This window comes from Marmota monax, unplaced genomic scaffold, assembly GCF_021218885.2.
Source record: "Marmota monax isolate L192 unplaced genomic scaffold, Marmota_monax_Labrador192_F-V1.1 WCK01_AAM20220418_F8-fsc00438, whole genome shotgun sequence".
Classification (NCBI taxonomy): Eukaryota; Metazoa; Chordata; class Mammalia; order Rodentia; family Sciuridae; genus Marmota; species Marmota monax.
This window is the reverse complement of record NW_026693919.1, coordinates 271,669-290,052: the sequence shown is the minus strand read 5'-3', so window position 1 is coordinate 290,052 and position 18,384 is coordinate 271,669. Positions and strand designations below refer to the sequence as shown.

General features: G+C 46.7%; 1 protein-coding gene across 1 annotated transcript in view; it reads left to right on the top strand.

Annotated features, from left to right (window-relative positions):
* Positions 1-1,014: 1,014 nt before the first annotated feature.
* Positions 1,015-18,384, top strand: part of Prag1 (PEAK1 related, kinase-activating pseudokinase 1) — a 56,878-nt gene continuing 39,508 nt past the window's right edge. The window contains exons 1-3 of the mRNA XM_046463486.2: positions 1,015-1,164; positions 5,904-6,320; positions 8,426-10,260. Of these exons, the coding sequence (XP_046319442.1) occupies positions 5,991-6,320; positions 8,426-10,260 (2,165 nt within the window). The 5' untranslated portion in view covers positions 1,015-1,164; positions 5,904-5,990. The remainder of the gene's footprint in view (positions 1,165-5,903; positions 6,321-8,425; positions 10,261-18,384) is intronic.

Here is an 18,384-nt window from a genome sequence, read left to right as displayed (position 1 = left end):
GAGGTGACTTTGGGCTGGGCTTTCTGAGGAAACACCCAGGCCAAGGTGCAAGCCTGTCCAACCTAGGTAGCTGGAGGAAGGGAGGCACTCGGAGTTAAAAGACTTTTCGCCGAGGAGGAATATCTCGAACTCTTTCTATCTCGGTGAATGACTCACTGGAACTCGTGTAAACACAGGTGTAATATGGGCCTGCCGAGGACTTATAAGTCCCAGCGCGATGGTAGGCCAGCGCTCTCTTCCAACCCTTGCATTCCACATGCAGAACACTAAAGTTCAAAGAGGTTAAGCAATTTGCCAGAGGCACCCAGCAGGACCTGGAATCTGCAGCCGGGATTCCCAGCCTCGCTCCTCCAGCCGCACCACCACCCTCCTCCCAGGGTAAGAGGAACTGGCAGTGACTGTACCCACGCCTCTTTCAGAGCCTCAGACCCAAACCTGGTTATTCCTCTCCTCGCCCCTCTCTTCCTTCTTTCTTCCTCCTTCTCCCTCCCTGACCAGGGTCTCCCCAGGCCAACTGGATGAATGGATGCAAAGCGCCTATTCCCATAACTATACCTGTGCAAGCTGTGGCTAAGAAAGCCTTTAAACACGGAAGCTTGCTTGCCCCTGCAGAACTGAGCAGAGTCGTGGCTGAGGAGGGGGTGGCAAGAGGGGGTTAGCTGGGGGAGGGGGTTAGATGGGGGGTGGGGGGGAGGGGGTTAGATGGGGGGTGGGGGGGAGGGGGTTAGATGGGGGGTGGGGGGGAGGGGGTTAGATGGGGGGTGGGGGGGCGGGGGTCAGCTGGCGCCAGGATTCGGGCGGAGCTTCGCTGTTGCAAGCTGGTGGGCAGGGAGCAGGAGGGAGGGGCGGGGCGTGGAGTTTGGAAGGATCGGGGGCTGGAGAGCTGTAGCTGCTGGGGCGGGCTCGCTGGTCTGGGGGGACGCGGAGAGGCGGCGGGGACTGCGGAGGTGCGGCGCGAGCCGCGGAGGGCGGCGTAACCGGAGGCGGAGGGGGCGGAGCCGCGCTCACAGCTGCCACCCGGCCGCCGGGCCCAGGCAGAGGCCACCCGCCCGCCGCCGGGCACGCACCGCGTGTAGACACTCTCCAAACAATGCTCCGGGGCGCCCAGTCGGGTGGCGGACGGCGAGGCCACCGACGGCGAGGCCAGAGGAGCGCAGCCCCGAGGTGAGTCCATGCTGCTTTTTGCAAATTCGGGCTCTTTTTGTCTGGCAAACGTGGCCTCCCGGGGTGGTGGTGGTGGTGGTGGGTTGCAAGAGCGCTGCGGTCGCCGAGCAGGGAAGCCCCTGTCGGTGTCGCCCTGGGTGACATGCGGCGGATCACGGCGAGTGGAGCGACTGAACCGCGTGCACCCGGGGTTGTGCTGGAGGTGGAGGCGCCGAGCGGGGAGAACTGGGGAGCCGGAGTGGTTTTCGATTCATTCGAGTATCGCGCTCTTTGTAGGGGGAAACTTTCCTTCGAGTTCCGGGAGCGGGGAACCGACTGTTCTGATGGTTTTACTGGTCTGGCTGCTGTGTGCGATGGGAAACTGAAACGCTTTCCACCGCGAGCATTGTCAAAGGAGCAGAGAAGGAGAGATCGCTGGGGCTGCTCGGAACAGTTCCCTAAGACGATTTGGGAGTTAGGGTAGTTACCTCTTTTGCAGCAGCGGGCCTTGAGAAGCAACTAGGTAATACCTTTTTCCAAGCCCTAGCTGAGCTCCCTAAATGCAGTGAGCAGGTTCTTAACCTTTGCTTGTGCTGCCCCTTCCCTAACCGGCGAAACACACACGCACACACACACACAGACACACACGGAAAATACAACCTCTCTACTTTATGTCTTGTGAGTGGAATGGAGCCGCCTGAGTATTAGCAGCAAGCAACGGCCACTGGCTCACTGTGTGTATTTCTCCCAGGTAAAGCTCAGCCAGCACATGGTTTGCAGAGCCGGTAGCAAAGCCCAAAGGTCTAGGGGCCAGGAGTTTTGCAATGCATTTAGCCCTGAGTAGGGTTTGAAAGGCTTTATTGATCACTGGGCTGAACTATCATTAACAACGCTTTTTCTTCCTTTTCTGAAAAGGAAATGTGACAGGAAACCCTAGGGAATTCTGCAGTTTGCTATCTTGGGGTCCTGTAGAACTCAGGTGTCCTTCTTATCAGTTTAGACTGTAGTGGGTGCAGAACCACTTTCCTCCTGCTGAGATTAGATTGCACAGCATTGGAGAAAGAAAAAAGAAAAGAGAAAGTTGTGTGAATATAACAACTTATCCTCTGTGTGTGTTGGTTAGGGGGTAATTACAATTGTCACTTTCTCTCTTCTGCCTGGTTAACCCTCGCCAGCAAGAGTGTGTTGAAATCCACATGTATTTCCTTTTTCAGATGTTGCATTAATTTAATTGCCATATATAGATTTTTTTTTGGTTAGAGTTTTCCGGAATTCTGTCACTTTAGAGTAAGGCGTAAGTAACTTGCTGTAAATATGAGGGGTATTTTGAGCCAAGATATTTAATTTTATGGATCTGACCACCCATTTTCTTCAGATTGTTCAAGAAATGGGGTGGGAGTGTATCTGACAGCTTTGGTCTTGTAAATTGTAGCCACAAATCTAGCGCAGAAGTTTGCAGAGATGAAGCTATTTTGTCATGGCTTAGATCAGAAGGAATGTTGAAATCTTTTTCTAATCTTACACTGCTGCCTCCCACTGCAATGGGGGAATTTGCATAATTCTGGGGGCGCCTCCCCTCAGAGGTAAGGAATGTGGGCTGAGAAGGTGCCATTCCCAGGCTGAGGAGCTGGCACCTGTGAGGTGTGTCAGCTCACTCCTGCATGGTGAGCGCCACTTGCTGCATGCTTCACCATTTTTTACTTAAAACAAATAGGAGGTACTTCCAGGCAAAGAAGTGCAATATGAAAAGGGCCCTTTCTGGCCAGACAGATATGGTGGTAAATTCTGTTTGCTTTGACTGAAAAACCAGTTTTAACAGGATATAGTTAGTGATGATGGCAAATCCATTGTCCCCTTATTCAATGGTGTCCCCTTTAAATACCCCTCCACTCCACCCTCCATCCTGGACAGGGGTGCTTTACCACTGAGTTACACCTTCAGCCCTTTTTGTTCTATATTTCGAGACAGGATCTTGCTAAGTCAGTGGGCCTGGCCTTGGACTGTGATTGCAGGTGTGCACCAGGGCAACTGGCCCCTTTAAACACCTTTGTGTCTCTGGGAAGTTTGGTGAAAGTTGAAACTGACCTGCAGAGAATTTCAGAGTTGACGCTGAGAGCAAAGACAACATCATAAACTAGGGAGGGGGGTCTCAAGGAAACCTGCAGGATAGTAATCCCGAGCCTACCTAACTCCCAGGGCTATTGCAGGCCGATGGCTATAAAGGAGGGTGAGTGGGGGGCTTAGAAAGTGGGGCATCTGGCACCAAGCAACCTCCCCATCACAAATTTGGGTTCCTGCTGGGGAGGAAATGAGATGTGGCCTTGCAAAACTGCTTCTTTGTGAATCTGTGGTAGCCGCTGAGGAAGTGGTTAGATGCCAACCTCCTCAGATAGCCCAGCTTGACCAAGAGCTGGCAGGAAGCTGATGAGCCCACACAGAGCTGGTTTCCAAGCTCTCTTCCTCCATCCCACAGAGGGGGAGTGGGAGCCTCTGCCTGTAATAGATGTGAGCCTGGCAGTGTCTTCTGTGACTGGGAAGGTCTAGTCAGCCTTGGCTCATCAGCTTCCCAGGAAGAACCCACTCCCCTCCCCTGAAGACCAAAACACTCCCTCCACTTTCCAGCTAGCCTGCATCTCTGAGACTGTAAGGGAAAGAGAAGCCCTGGGCTATGCCTCCTCTGCTTGTTGAAGCCGATGACTTGTCCTAGAGAACTTGGCAGGGAATGAACCTACTATTTGGGTGTAGTTGGAGAAGAAGAATTGAAATAGCAATCATTAAAGAAAAGGATCAAAGGCTCTAGGTGGTCACTGACAGTCTGTTCTTCTGGCTGTTCCTTTAGCTTAAAGATGGAGTTGGCTTCATTGTTAGCTTCGGAGGAAAAAGTGTTCCATTTAGCTTCAGCACTCCTTGAGTATAAGCACCTCTGTCTGTGAGTGTGGGAGACAAGAAAGAGGGCGCTTCCCACAAAGGCTCTGGAATTTTCTTTGGAGCTCCTGGCACATTCCACCTGGTTAGTCCTGTTGATTGTTTAGAGAACATCAACCTCAAGCAGATTCTCACGGAGCAAAGTGGAGTGAAACCCTCAGGAGAAACCCTCTCTGTGTAGTGAGAATCTGTTTACCTCCAGGACTCAAGGAAGAACAGGAATGAGGAACAGGGAGCAGCAAGCTCCTCAGTATTTCCTCAGTATCTGGAACCATGAGGTGAGGTGAAGGACTGCCAGCAAAGTTGCCTTCTCTTGCCAGAAGCACCAAACCCCGTGTCCTTGGACGAGTGTCAGATTTTGTCCTTGCTGAAGTTTCCCCACCTGTAGAATGGGGATCACAGCTGCCAATGGGATGTTATTCAGATTAACTGGCTAATGTTTGCAGCCCTTTGATCTCCTGGGGGGGTGAATTTACAGGGGGCATGGTGCAAACTGGGCTTCCAGCTTTATTCTCAGAAGAACTGATCTCTTTCAAGAAGCTGATCTTCACCCCTGAGCTACGATAGGGAAAATAACTATCCAATAATCGCTTCTCTTATATTCTGTCCAGTCACTTTCAGGCCAGGACTGTGATGACCATGCATTTCTCTCTCTTCTGTCTTCCTCCTTGGCTTGCAGCGCCCAGCTTTGATGACCTCACTCAGCTCAGGCAGGGTTGAACCCAAGGAAGAGGATGGGCCAGAATTCCCAGATGTCAAATCTCCTGACAAGGTGCCCCTGGAGGATGGACCAGCACCACACCTCTTCCTCAACCATTCCCACCTCCACCTGTCCGGCATACGGATGAGAATGCCCATTTCAGCCCTTCTATTTTTTTTGGCTGGAGGGTGGTGCCAGGGATTGAACTTGGTCACTTGGTCACTGAGCCACAACCCCAGCCCTATTTTTGAATTAGATTTAGAGACAGGGTCTCACTGAGTTGGTTAGCACCTCACTTTTTGCTAACTCTGGTTTTGAACTCAGGATCCTCCTGCCTCAGCCTCTGGAGCCACTGGGATCACAGGCATGTGCCATTGTGCCTGGCCCTGATTTTATTTTAATAGAGTTCTTGATCAAAAATTGTGAGTTATCTAAATGAAACATGTAATCCTGGCTTGGGTCCTGGAGGCCACCTGTCTGCCCTTAAATTGCTATAAGAGACGTTACTAGGATAATCAACATCTTAAAACTACGTAAAGGTATTGAATCAATATTACTTTCTGGTTGTGAATTAGGTATTGTGGTTAGACATGCAAATTATTAAATGGTTCAGGGGGAAAAGTATGTGTATGTGAAAAGATAAAGCAAAGAAAGTCAATGTAATAAAATATTAGAAAATCTGGAAAAAAATTGTGAGTTATCATCTGGAAGCCATTGTTTTTATTTGGTGTACTACTTTGAGGTTTTTCTTTCTCTAGGGCAGCGCCTTATGCTCTGGACTCCCTCTGCGGTATCTTAAAGAATATATCAAGGAGGTACAGGCTTCCCTTCTCAAACTCCATGATTCCCTTTTATAACTGTCCCACACCCTCAAGTACTCAGTGTTTTAGGGACCTGAAATCGTCTTTTATTTTGTGTCTAGTTTTTGCAGCTCCTGATAAGGTCACTCCACTAGAGAGCGTCCAAGAACATTGTGACAAGAGCGTGAGGGCCCCAGAATAAATGGAATACTCGTCTTTACCTTGTTGCTCCTCCTTACCCCACTGTGTCCTCTGTTCTCTTCCCTAATCAGATAATTAGACTCTAATTGCTAATACACCCATCTTCTAATCAGGCCAGTGATCTGCCTTTCCAGGAGACTGCTCCAGGACCTACCTCTGTCTTCCACAAGACTACGCCAGAGGGCTGGGCACAAGATGAACCAGCACACTACTGGCCCACGATGCTCCAGACCATCCGACTGAACCCTGAGAGCCCCAAAATGTCTGCGTGCAGTGACTTTGTGGAGCACATCTGGAAGCCCGGGTCCTGCAAGAACTGCTTCTGCCTACGGAGCGACCACCAGCTGGCAGTTGGCTGTCCCCAGCCCAGAGCAGGCAGCCTGCCCCCTCCACCACGCCTGCCCCCCAGGCCTGAGAATTGCCGCCTGGAAGATGAAGGTGTGAACAGCTCACCCTACTCCAAGCCCACGATTGCTGTGAAACCCACCATGATGAGCTCAGAGACTTCCGACGTGTGGACAGAGGCCAACCTGAGTGCTGACGTCCAGCAGGTGAGGCTGACTAACCCCTGTGGTATTTTAATAGGGGCTGCTTCTTTTCTAACACTTGGTAACTGGCTGGCAGCCAGGGAGGGCTGTTGGAGCAAGAATCCAGTAGGATGGCTGCCCGTTGGCTTGCCCAGAGATTGCTTTGCCCTGACTGTTGCTATTTGGCGATTGCCACCCTCCTTTGTATCTGTCCCTTTAGGCTAATTATTGTCTCCAGTCCCTCAGATTTCCTCCTATGATATGGAGACTTGTCTCAGGGCAGACCAAAAATGAAAAACCTCTTTTAAAAATTTCAACTGATTATTTAGCAAGGCCCTAAGCAACTTAGTGAAACCCTGTTTCAAAATACAAAATTTTAAAAAAGGGCTGGGGATGTGGCTCAGTGTTAAAGCACCCCTGGGTTCAATCCCCCATACCAAAAAAGAAAAATAAAAAATTCAACTGAAAATTTTAAATTTATACACAATTAGCAGTCATTACATAATGAATCTCATGCATACAACACTCATCAACGTAAGCTTCAAAATCCATCAGCTCATGACCAATCTTGTTTCATCTCTGACCTTATGCACCAATTGCATATCGTTTTAGTAATGTTAAAATATAAAGGTTTTTATTAAAAAAAAACAATGCCATTACCACACTTAAAATATTAACACGAATTATTTATTATCATCTAATACTCAGGGAGGGTTCATAATCCCCCCCGCCTTTTTGTACCAGGGATTGAATTCAGGGGTGCTTAAATACTTACTAAGCCTCATCCCCAGCCCTTATTTATTTATTTATTTAGAGACAGAGTTTTATTAAGTTGCTTAGGCCCTCAGCCTTCCAGGCTGCTGGACTTACAGACACATACCACCACTACATTCAGCTTATAATTTTGAAGCTTGGATTTAACAAACAGTTTTGATCTAGAATCTGTTGAAACAGTTACATCCCTAAAGGTTAGATCTTTCTGCTCATCTCACAGATAACTCTTAGAAAGGTATAATAATTGAGATGACACATAGCCCAGCTCTACTGGAATCTGCTGACTTTGGACACATCTTGGAGGCTGTATGTCTAAGACATTCCTAAGAACTGCTTGCTCCATGTTGACCTCTTTGCATGTTCTAGTTTTTCTCAGCCAATGTGGTGAGTGGATCAGGAAGGGTGTGTGAGCTTTATGTGAAAACAAAGGTCAATTTTAAATCGGAGGAGGCTTAATTGAAGAGAGGCATTTCCTGTGGTTGCTATGAGTTCCATGTCCCTCACAGGGCTGTTCCATTTTCCCTAAACTGGTTACACCCATTCGCCAGGCCATTCCCTACACCTTCAACCTTCACCTACATAAGCCAGGGACTCTCTAAGTTCTGAATCCTTTGGGAAAGGAGCCAAATGCAGGCCCTACTTTGAAACTGTTTCTAAAAGGGGTGGTGATAGGGACTTTAGAAGGGAAGGAAAAGGGAACAGGGATGGGAATGGCTAGTCCACATCTCTCTTTCATAGCCCAACTGGTCCAGTCACTTAGGCAGCTCTGGCTGAGGTAACCATTGTTAGCTGGGAAAAAGAGCCGCTTTTTAGCTTTGCCTGAGGCAGAACCCAGCTAGGAGAGAAGAAGCCTGGACCCAACTAAGAGTGATCCCTCACTTCCTGCCCTGCCCGGCCACACACCCCAGGTGTTTAAAAATCATATGACTTCTGTTTCTTCTGGAATGCACCGTGACAGGGTTATCAAAAAGCCAACCAACAGAAAGCAAAAACTTAAAACCAAACCCTCTATTTTCCAAGCCTGTTAGAGACCTATTTCACCCAACACTTGTGACAAAGGGAAAATGTTCTCTTTGAGGGTGTGTGAGTTTTTTGGTTTTTTTTTTTCCTATCTCACAGACTTAAGCCAAAAGCATTACAGACCCTGGGTGGGAAGCTGGGCTCAGTGGTTGCCCCAGCAATGCTCCTAAGCGTGGGGATATCAGAAGGGGGGCGTGTCCTGGAGTGCCTGCTCCCACGTGCTCGCACTGCACTATAGAAGGCAGTTGACAGTGTCATGGCACTTGGTTGTCACTTTTTCTCTCTTTTTCCTCTGACAAGGTCTAATATAAGTCTTTTCACCTTGGACTGTGTAGGCACTCTGGAGACGAGCCCCGGGCAAGCTCCCCCTCCCAAAGCAGGAAAACATGCCCATAGTTTACCTGGGCAGCTTCCGCGGCATACAGAAGCCTGCTGCTCCCCCTGCCTGCACGGATGGTGGCCCTCGCTGCCCCCCTGCCTACGCCATGGTGGGCCTGCACAACATGGAGGCCCGCGGGGAAAAGAACATCGCCGTCCACCCTGGGAGCTTCCCCGACGAGAAGCCTGGACGGGAAGAGAAACCCTCCTTTCCCTACCAAGAGCTGCCCACGGCTCAGGAGAGCTTCCGCCAGAAATTGGCAGCATTTGCCGGGATGACATCTGGCTGTCCCAAGAGCCCTAGGCCCTGCCCCTCTCCTCAGCCCCTGCGGGAGTCCCTGCCCTCTGAGGATGACAGCGACCAAAGGTGCTCCCCCTCTGGGGACAGTGAAGGCGGAGAATACTGCTCCATTGTGGACTGTTGCCCTGGGAGCCCTGTCGCCAAGGATGCTGCTCATGCTGAGGGCTCCCGGGGCAGACCTGGCGCAGGGACCTGCTCGCCCACCTGCTGGGAGCAGGGAACTTGTGCTGGGCCTAAGGACGAGGAGAAGCGGGTTCTGAGCTTCCCCAGTGAGTGCTGTGGCCAGGGCCCCACAGCCAACAGGCCCCACCTGGGGCCCAAGAAGCTGTCCCTTGCTTCAGACGCCGCCAGTTCTTCTGATGGCCTGTCCTGCGGCAGCACCAACAGTGGCGCCAGCAGCCCCTTCGCTGCCCACCTTGAGAGTGATTACTGCTCCCTGGTGAAGGAACCAGAGTCTGGGAAGCAACAGGACTCGGGCTGCCACTTGGTGACCTCTAGCAGATGCCCAGGGCTGGCTGGAGAGCCCCAGGCCCCATCCCACCCCAGGGAGTCTGTACAGCCAGAGCCCATCTATGCCGAGAGCACCAAGAGGAAGAAACCAGTGCCAGTGCCTTCCAGGCCACAGGCCAAGGCAGAACAGGCAGCAGCTACTCAGGGCCAACGCCAGGGCCAGGGCCAGGTATGGACAGGTGATGTCTGGACTCAGAAAACAGTGTCTGGCTGGAGTCAGGACAGGGAAGGCTCAGACAGGACTCCCCAGGTGTCAGCTACCATTACAGTTATGGCGGCCCACCCAGAAGAGGACCATCGGACCATCTACCTGAGTAGCCCTGACTCTGCAGTGGGGGTGCAGTGGCCACGTGGGCCTGTAAGCCAGAACTCAGAGGCTGGTGAAGAGCAGACCTCAGATGGGCAGGGACCGAGCTCCAGTGAGAGCCATCCTCATGATGCGACTGAGAGCCCACCCAAAGCAAGGCCTGCCATCCCCCCCAAGCTGTCTAAGAGTAGCCCTGGTGCATCACCATCTTCTTCCCCACTGGCTGACCCCAGTGAGGGGAGCTCCAGTGGCAGTGGCATTGGACCCCAGCCTTCATCCCAAGGCCCCACTGACCCCACTTCTTCCTGTCGGATCAATGGCATTGTCAGCAATGAGCCTGCCAGATGTCCTCCTCCTGCCACCTCTTCAGCCTTGGACCAAAGGCGGCCCAGGTACCAGACTGGTGCCTGGAGTCGTCAGTGCCGGATAGAGGAAGAGGAGGAAGTGGAGCAGGAATTGTTGAGTCAAAGCTGGGGAAGAGAGACAGAAAATGGCATCATGGACCATTCAAATTCCTCTACCTGGCACCGTCTCCACAGCATGGATGGCTCTTCTGGACAGAATAGCAAAGCTGGGACTGGGATGAGCAAATCAGCTTCTTTTGCCTTTGAGTTTCCCAAGGACAGAAGCAGGATGGAGGCATTCTCACCTCCTCCCCCACCTCCAAAGTCCAGGTGAGTAACAGTGTCCCTTGGGAAAACAACTTGGCTCTAAAGGAAAAGTACCTGTTTGCAGGTCCAGGGCCTCTCTCCAGAAAGCTTGGCCTTTGCTGCCTTGCTGGAAGGCCTTTAGGCCCAACCTCCAGGCCTCCCCTCTGGGCACCAGTGTCTGCCCAGAGGCCATTGTGCCTTTATGTAAATTTTGAAGAGGCCCAGTGCAGCCTTTAGAGAAAAAGAATTATTGTTTGTGCTGGAGCTTTGCAAACAAACTTACAAGCAGAGCCCTGCAGGGATTGGCTATTTGCAATGAATCTTTAAGGAGCTGGGGTTGTGGCTTAGTGGTAGAGCACTTGCCTAGCGGGTGAGGCACTGGGTTCGATTCTCAGCACGTATGTAAATGAATAAATCAATAAACATCTAAGGAATGAATCTTTTAAAGAATGAATCTTTTAAAGCTAGAGGTATAGCTCAGGGTGGAATGCGTGCTTGCGGGGGACTCTGGGTTCCATCCTCAGCACCACAAAAAGTAAAAATGGTATTGGGGGGGGGTGAGAAACCCTGCCAGGCTGTCACCCTTATGGTATCCATAGTTTTATACCTGGTACTCTTTTGTTCTACATCTTTCTCTCTCTCTCTCTCTCTCTCTCTCTCTCTCTCTCTCTTCCACATCTTTCTCTCTCTCTCTCTCTCTCTCTGGTACTAGGAACTGAACCCAAGGTTGCTTTATCACTGAACAACATTCTCAGCCTTTTTTTGCCTTTTTAAAAATTTTCAGACAGGGGCTTGCTGAAGCTAGCCTCAAACTTGCTATCCTCCTGCCTCAGCCTCCCAAGTTGCTGGGCCTGGGTTTTTGTTCTTTTATAAGTGTCTTCTGCAGGATTTTTTTTAAGGAACTCTGAAGCTTTTTATTTGTATAAGCATGCAAAAGAGGGCTAAAGAAAGCAAAACAGGCAAAGCCAAGTGTGTGCTTAATAAACTATTACCCGAATGGTGATTAGGTACTGGGGCTAAAATTAGAAAAGAAGAAGCTTTGCACTTGGTTAGTAACTCTCAGATGTTTATTTTTTTATTTTATTTTTTCAGTTCTGGGAATTGAACCCAGGGCTTTGTACATGCTAGACAAGCGCTCTACCACTGAGCTACACCCCCAGTCCTCAGATGTGGTTTTTAAAGGAAAAAAAAAAAATGTAGTTTCATGTTAGCACGTTGAATCTCACAGCTTTTCGCACAGCCTCGCTGCTATCCTGCCAGTTTAAAGTACCTTTCAAAGGTTCCAGAAAAATAAATGCCTTTTTAAAGGTATTGAACTGTGCATGGGATTTAAATTGTGAGGGGGGGAAAAATCCCTCAGTAAAAGCAAAACTGATTTTATCAGGGAAAAAAAGAAACCTGCTGTTTAAAAAAAAAAAAAAAAAAAAGACAGATTTCTCTAGTCCTGTCATTGCCAGTATTCTGTTTCAGTGGATGTGCCCTAGGTTGATGTCAGAAACAAGGGAATTGACCACAGAGAGAAGCAGCTGTGACACTTGACTTTGAACGTTAAGGCTCTCAGGATGTGATGTGATCTAACATGGGCTTGTTCTCATGACCATCATCCCTTTGTTCTGAATGCACAGGCTGCCTACCATGCAGAATAGACACCTTTCAGATCGTCAGGTGATTGCAGACTCTTTGGCTACAATTTTAACTCCCTGAATGAATGAACAATTCACCAGCCAAAATGAACTCCCATCTATATAATACTTCCTAAGGGTATGTTAGACATGATATGTTAGACATGACAACTCACTTCAGGTATGTTAGACATGATAACTCACTTCAACCCTAAAGGGGAAGAATTACCATCCCCAATCCCTAGGTGACAAGACAGATATAGAGAGCTGAAGTAACCTGTCCAAGGCCACGACCATACCTAGCAGTCCAGCCCCAGGTCTGTGCTCCTAAACATACAGGACACATGGTCAGGCATAGGAGCATCAGCCCATTGTATTTGTGTGCCTCTGTTTCTGGTAGGCTGGTGGAAAGTACCAATGTCAGTGTCAGAAAACCAAATTTATACTCCATCTCTTTTATTGAGTGGCCTTGCACAAGCTGTTTACTGTGATTTGAGTTTTCGGGTTCCTCTTTTTCTAAAATGGGATGATGATAATACTTTCATAACATCCTATTATTGAAATAAGTCGAACAACCGAATCTAATGGGGGAGGTAAGTTGTATGTAGTCAGAAGCCACCCAGAGCTGTTAAGTGTGGCAGCAACCACCCATACCCTATAATAGAAACCAGCCTGGTCCGGTCCCGGAAATGCCACCTGAGCCTGGGGAAATAACTAAAACTTTCTCACTTGAGAATCACAGTGCTTGGAGAAATCCCAGTAACCATAGCAGCATGACTCAGGAAGGGTTTTAATTAGCATCTGGATTGAGATCAGAGTTTTTCAGTCCAATATGTTTTGATAAAACCCTTGGAGTAAATTTAGCTCAAATCAGGTAGGAATCTCAGAGGTTCCAGCTCTTAAAGAACAAAACAAAAAGATTTAAAAAAGTTCTTACTTTGGGAGAAAAATGTGGGAAGTAAAATTAACTTAAGGGAACACAGAAAAAAAGCAAAGAGCATCTTGTATTATTTAAAATAAGCCAAACTAGTCCATTTGAAAAGCATTTTCATTTAAGCATTGCTGACATAATCCTTTGAATCTTCATGTCTCCCCTGTGAAGAGATAAGAGGGAAGGCTTGGGACCATAAGCTGACTTTTAAATCTGGAATTCCTCTGGGGAGAGAGGGTACCATGAAGCCTAAAGCCTTCAAACCTAGCAGATTGAGGTATAGGCAAATCAAGAGGGTTAGTGAGAATTCAGCCTATAGCTGATTCAGTACCAACACCAGTGTGCACCAGTTATTATGGCAGGCTGATGTCTAGTTTCCAAAATGGAAGTTATGGAACATCTTCAAGCAATGTGGGAAGTTAAGCCGATTTCTTGCATGGACCCATCTGTTAAATGGTTTCTATATCTAATGATTAGATATATGTATGCTTTATGCGCTCTGAACTCTAGAAAAAGAATTACTTCAAGCAGGGCTATGTTACTTTCCACTTACACAGTATGGAGAGATGGACAGATTTGTCTGCTTTCTTGGGCCACCATGGAAGAACAGAGAATGAATTTCTGGGTTGTCTATCATCCCCCTCCAACCTGGAGGGGAAAAAATAGATGTCAAGAATGATTTGGTTTTCCTATGGTCCGGTTTCGACTGTTTGATAGTAGCCTGTCTATGTTTGAGATACTGTCTTCTGTAAGCTCCCATTTGCATTCCTGAGAAACCTCTTGCTGTAATGTCCTGCAGAATAAAGATCCTCCAGGTATATTTAATGTACTGAAGGGTCTTGCTCTGGATGTGTTTAGAGTGCACCCTCTTCCTGAGCAGGTAAGGAACAGTTTGGGCCTTTCCTGACACTCTGCTGCTAAGGCAACCTCCTATACCCGAACACTCACATGTACTTAGAATGATGGACCACACCAATCTCTGAGTCATTCTGCAGGTTATAAGGTGAGGATTGACAAGTACTCTTGGTTAAGAGATGAAATCCTGCAGGCAAGAGGCATGGCCTGTTAAACATCACCTTCAAGACTTAGGGCAGTTTAATGAGCTGCAGTACCTATGGAAACAATTAAGATGCAAAATAATGACATTTCTTTCTGCCCTTTGTTTCTTTGCAGATGCAAACCTAGTTTGAAATGACTTATGACTTTAACAAGTCAGTTAAAGGAGAGTCATCTAGTTAATGCAGACAAGTGTTTCACAAGGAAACCCCAAATTAGGATGATAGACCTGAGCATGGAGGTGAAATTGAGGATGACAGGTGAATCAGAAATGAGACAGGTTTATATAGTTTTAGTTCCCAAATAGTCTGGTTCCAGGGAGATAAGACTAATCAATAGTTTCCTTCAAGAAAGTGAGAGATGTGTTTGTTTTAAAATTATCACTCAGGACCGTTTTAATTTTAACTCACTGCCTGGTCAGTTCTTCCCTTCCTCTCAAGGATGCTGGGGAGCAGAGGCTGAGTATGTCCTTGGGCTTTTTCGCCCTCTTACAGTTGTTCCTGCATTGCTTCTTGGCAGACAGGTAGACACAGTGTCATAAACAGAGCTCTTTTCTGTTCACAGAAGTGGACGCTTTGCTAACCCAAGGAACCAAAATGACTTTGTTGTGTGGTCTCTCTTGTAACCTGGTCACTCAGCACGAGGCCCGTGGATGACAATAGAGTGAGTGAGGTGGCTGTTTATCTCCAGACTCCATATCCAATCTGATTAAAGCTCCAGGTGCTTTGTTCTGAAGGCTCCCTGTACTGAAGTGAGTTTCAGGGGGTGGTACCCGTTTACTAGGAAATCCAATAGTTTCGGTGCTTCTTGAGCTTATCTGTGTGGCATTTGAAAATCACAGTTTATATAAGGAAGCTCTGTATTTAGATAATCTTCTTTAACTATGTTTAGCCTTCTTGACCAAATTTAAATAAATAGGCTAGAATTGGTCAGAGAGAAATGAATCCTGGGCCTACTCCAGTGGGAGAAATTCCCCCCTCCCTACTGTCCCTCGCCAGTTGCACACAGAGACTGGCGAAGGAAACAGCCCGTGTTATCAGCAGTGCAAGTTCATATTCTGTGCTAGGCCAGAGGCAAATTAAAAGTTAGCCTCTCCTATGAGTTTGTAGATAGAACCTGGAAGCATGGGGGACAGTCCATGTGCCATAAGCATTGAAATTGATTCCCATCTTCCTGTTCTGTAATATTCAAGAAAAAAAAATCACTGACCTGACAGTAATTTATATGAACTCGTAAGACATTCTAATTTTGAGCATACATCCTTGTCTAAGGCGAGGAATTAGAGATTCTTTAATTCATCAAATATCTACCAATTGCCTGCTTTTTGTTGGGCTCTGTGCAAGGCGTTTAAAACGCCAGTTACTGGGGTTCTGTCTTAAGGATTCTGAGGGTTGAGTTGATATGAATTAAATCAGCAGATGTGCAGCACAACTGCCAAAGGCTCGCTCCTGCTTTGATTTTCTTTGATGAGTTCTGTTCTCAGAGGATCTGGATTCTTTCTCTATAAAATAGGCCAGGTGCCCCTTGACGATAAAGAGCATGCTTAGCCATTCTGGGAGGTCTAGACTGGTTCCTGGCATAGAGTAGATGCTCAAGAAATGTGTTTTAAATGGGACAGTTGTAGGCAGAGACCATGCCCTGTTTATTTCATTTTACAGAAAAGCATCTGACTTTAGGCTTGGCACATAATAGGTTGCTCAAGACTTATTGGGAGAAGCAGCCCAGTGGGGCTTTGAATCTGAAGGATCCATCCTGCTTGCCTGGACACTGTGTTCATGCCTGTTTTTGCATGGAACACAGCATGTCTTCTGTTGCGTTAAAATGGGTCCATGTTTGCTTCTCTTGAAGAAATTGTAAACTTCTGGGTATGCAGGGGCCACAGCTCTTCCTAGACTTCTCTATAAAGTACCTTTCACAGAAATTGACACCCAACAGGTGTTCAATGCAGAATTGAATTTTAAAGGCCATTGGGCACTATAGATGAAATATTTCTTGATTTGATTTTTCACTGGATGTGGTTTATAACTCTGTGGCTGTCCACGCTCAATAAAACATTGTCACCATAAGTTAAAGAAGTTGAGGTTAATAATTGATCATGCTTCAAGGTGGGCAAACACCACATGGGCACAATACATACTTTCATGGATTAATTACTCTCTAATGATTATACATTTCACTTTTGCAAGTGGGTTTTATTACACTGCCCCCCCTCCCTTTTTTTAAAAAAGCTGTGCAGGTGTGTAGAGCCAGCCCTCTCTGTCACAAGAATGTTCTTTCAGGGAGCAATCATCTAAGAACTTTTTTTTTCTTTAACCCAGTAAGTTACCGAGTAATTCTAGGGTGTGGTTTTGCTTCTCTGAGAACAGATTTTTTTCATAGTCTCTGAGGGGGGTTGGAAAACACAAACTTGGACTATATGATTGCGCTTCCTCTGTCTATCATGCAGACAGAGGGACTTTGTTCCTAGAATGGCTGGCCTACTTTTTTGGGCACAAAAGTCACCAATTGGTGAGAGATATTCTCTACTAGTGGCCCAAGGAATGTTTTGTCATTGGATTGTTGTTTTGATTGAATTTGTACTTCTTCTATCAGGGTCGATTAATCAACTATAAAGAATCATTTGTGCCCTTTTCTGCAGCTAATACGTTTCAGAGTTGGAAGGTCTATAAAATAGGCCAGGTGCTCCTTGAAGATAAAGTCTTCATTCTCTATGTTTAAATTGCTCATTATTTCTTCTATTGACTTTTGGGCAGATCCCTAAAGATGCTGGGTGTTATGAGTGTTTGTGCTGTTCCCATAAAACTTTGGAAAATTCCTTGCCTTGATTAGTTTGTGTCCAGTACCCTGGATGGCTTATTCTCTGTGCTTCTCTGTCAGGCAGACTAATAGAAACAATTCTTCTTTGTTCAGTGATAAGGGGAACTTTCAGGTTGAAGACTACCTTTAAAAAAAAAAAACAAAAAAAAAAACCTTCCCTTTTACTCAGATATTTTGCTGTTGTGTTAATTTTAGTATCTGTCTCTATCAAATGATCTTGACTCCTAGGTAATTTGTTTTTTTACCCATTTCATACCCATTTATACATGTGCTATAAAAATTTTTCTGACATGCACTTGTAGATCACTAAGAAAAGGGAAGGAAAGTCTGGAATTTGCATCATTTAATATAATTCTTCATATGTACTGATCAAAAGAAAAATAAGATTTTGTGACTGTATAATCTTGAACCGTGAAGGCAGTTGGGTTGCATCCTCTATGCCAATCCTGATCAGTTGGAAGACTGCTCTGGAGCTCCCTGTGGAAACCCACCCATAGCAAAGTTTGCCACCATCAATTGGTACTGTCTGCAGGTCATGCAGAGGTAGGGGTACAGGCACAGGTGCCAGCTACTTGCAATCCAGTCTTAAAATCTAAAATTTACCATTTAAAATGTGAAATATTTGATAGTCAATAACCATTATCTGTGTTAGCTTAAGAATTCAAGAATTCCCTTACTTTGTGGATGGGGTCTGTGGTCTGTCTAGCCCCACGGCCCTAAGCTCAGTATTTGGCAGAAGATGTCATCCTCTTTGATCACAGCCTCACATTTCAGACAAGATGCCAAAATGTTTTGTCTCCTCCCAGGGAAATTATTATAACTACTCTATGAATTTTAACCTTTTGAGAACTCAGTATTAAAATAAACAACAACTACCCTTAAGTGTATTACCCATTATTTAAAGTATTGTTTTCCTTTACAAACTTAAATTTACTTTTTCAGTCCCTAATTATTGAGCAGTGTCTGGTCACTTAGCCTTTCCTCTTTGGCTTGTCCCTCTGATTTCCTATGTCCAAAATTAAGGGTGAGTTCAGGAGATGGTAGATGCAGAAGGTGTGTCAGAATCCTCTAGAAGGCTAGTTTAAGCATGAAAATTAGGTATTATCAATTGGGGAAATAGAACAAAACTATTGTTTTCATAACACATAGTACACAGAGTTTTCTAACACTTCTTGACTGTTAATAAGGTAGATTTTTTTTTTTTTTGCAGTGCTAGGTCTTGTGCATGTGTGTTAGGCAAGTACTGTACCACTGAGCTACATCCCCAGCCTCTAGACCATCTTTCTTTTAGAGATGCTCAACTGGGGACAGGCATGTTCCTAGGAGATAATAGAAGAAAACCAGGACAGATATTTGCTGATGTGTCATATTTACTTGGTAACCCCCCTTCACATCTCGCATAATGTCTTTTCTCTACTCATGTCCTCTCCAAAACTTGAAATAGAGAAATTGTCTATCAGTGAATGCTGAACTCAGACACTTAACCCCACAGCTTATCCTACTCAGTGCTTCTCCATTTTTCCTACAAACCATAAGTGGGCCAGACCTTGCAGGTCAGGATCTGAGACTTTTTTTTTTTTAATCTTGGCATTCATTGATTCAGTAAATATTGAATTGAAACCCAGGGCCTCACTGGGTATAGGTGGGCCCTTACCATTCACAGGTGGGTAAAGTACAGATGACTCATTAGATGATCTTAGCACACTGGTTTACTGTATGTAA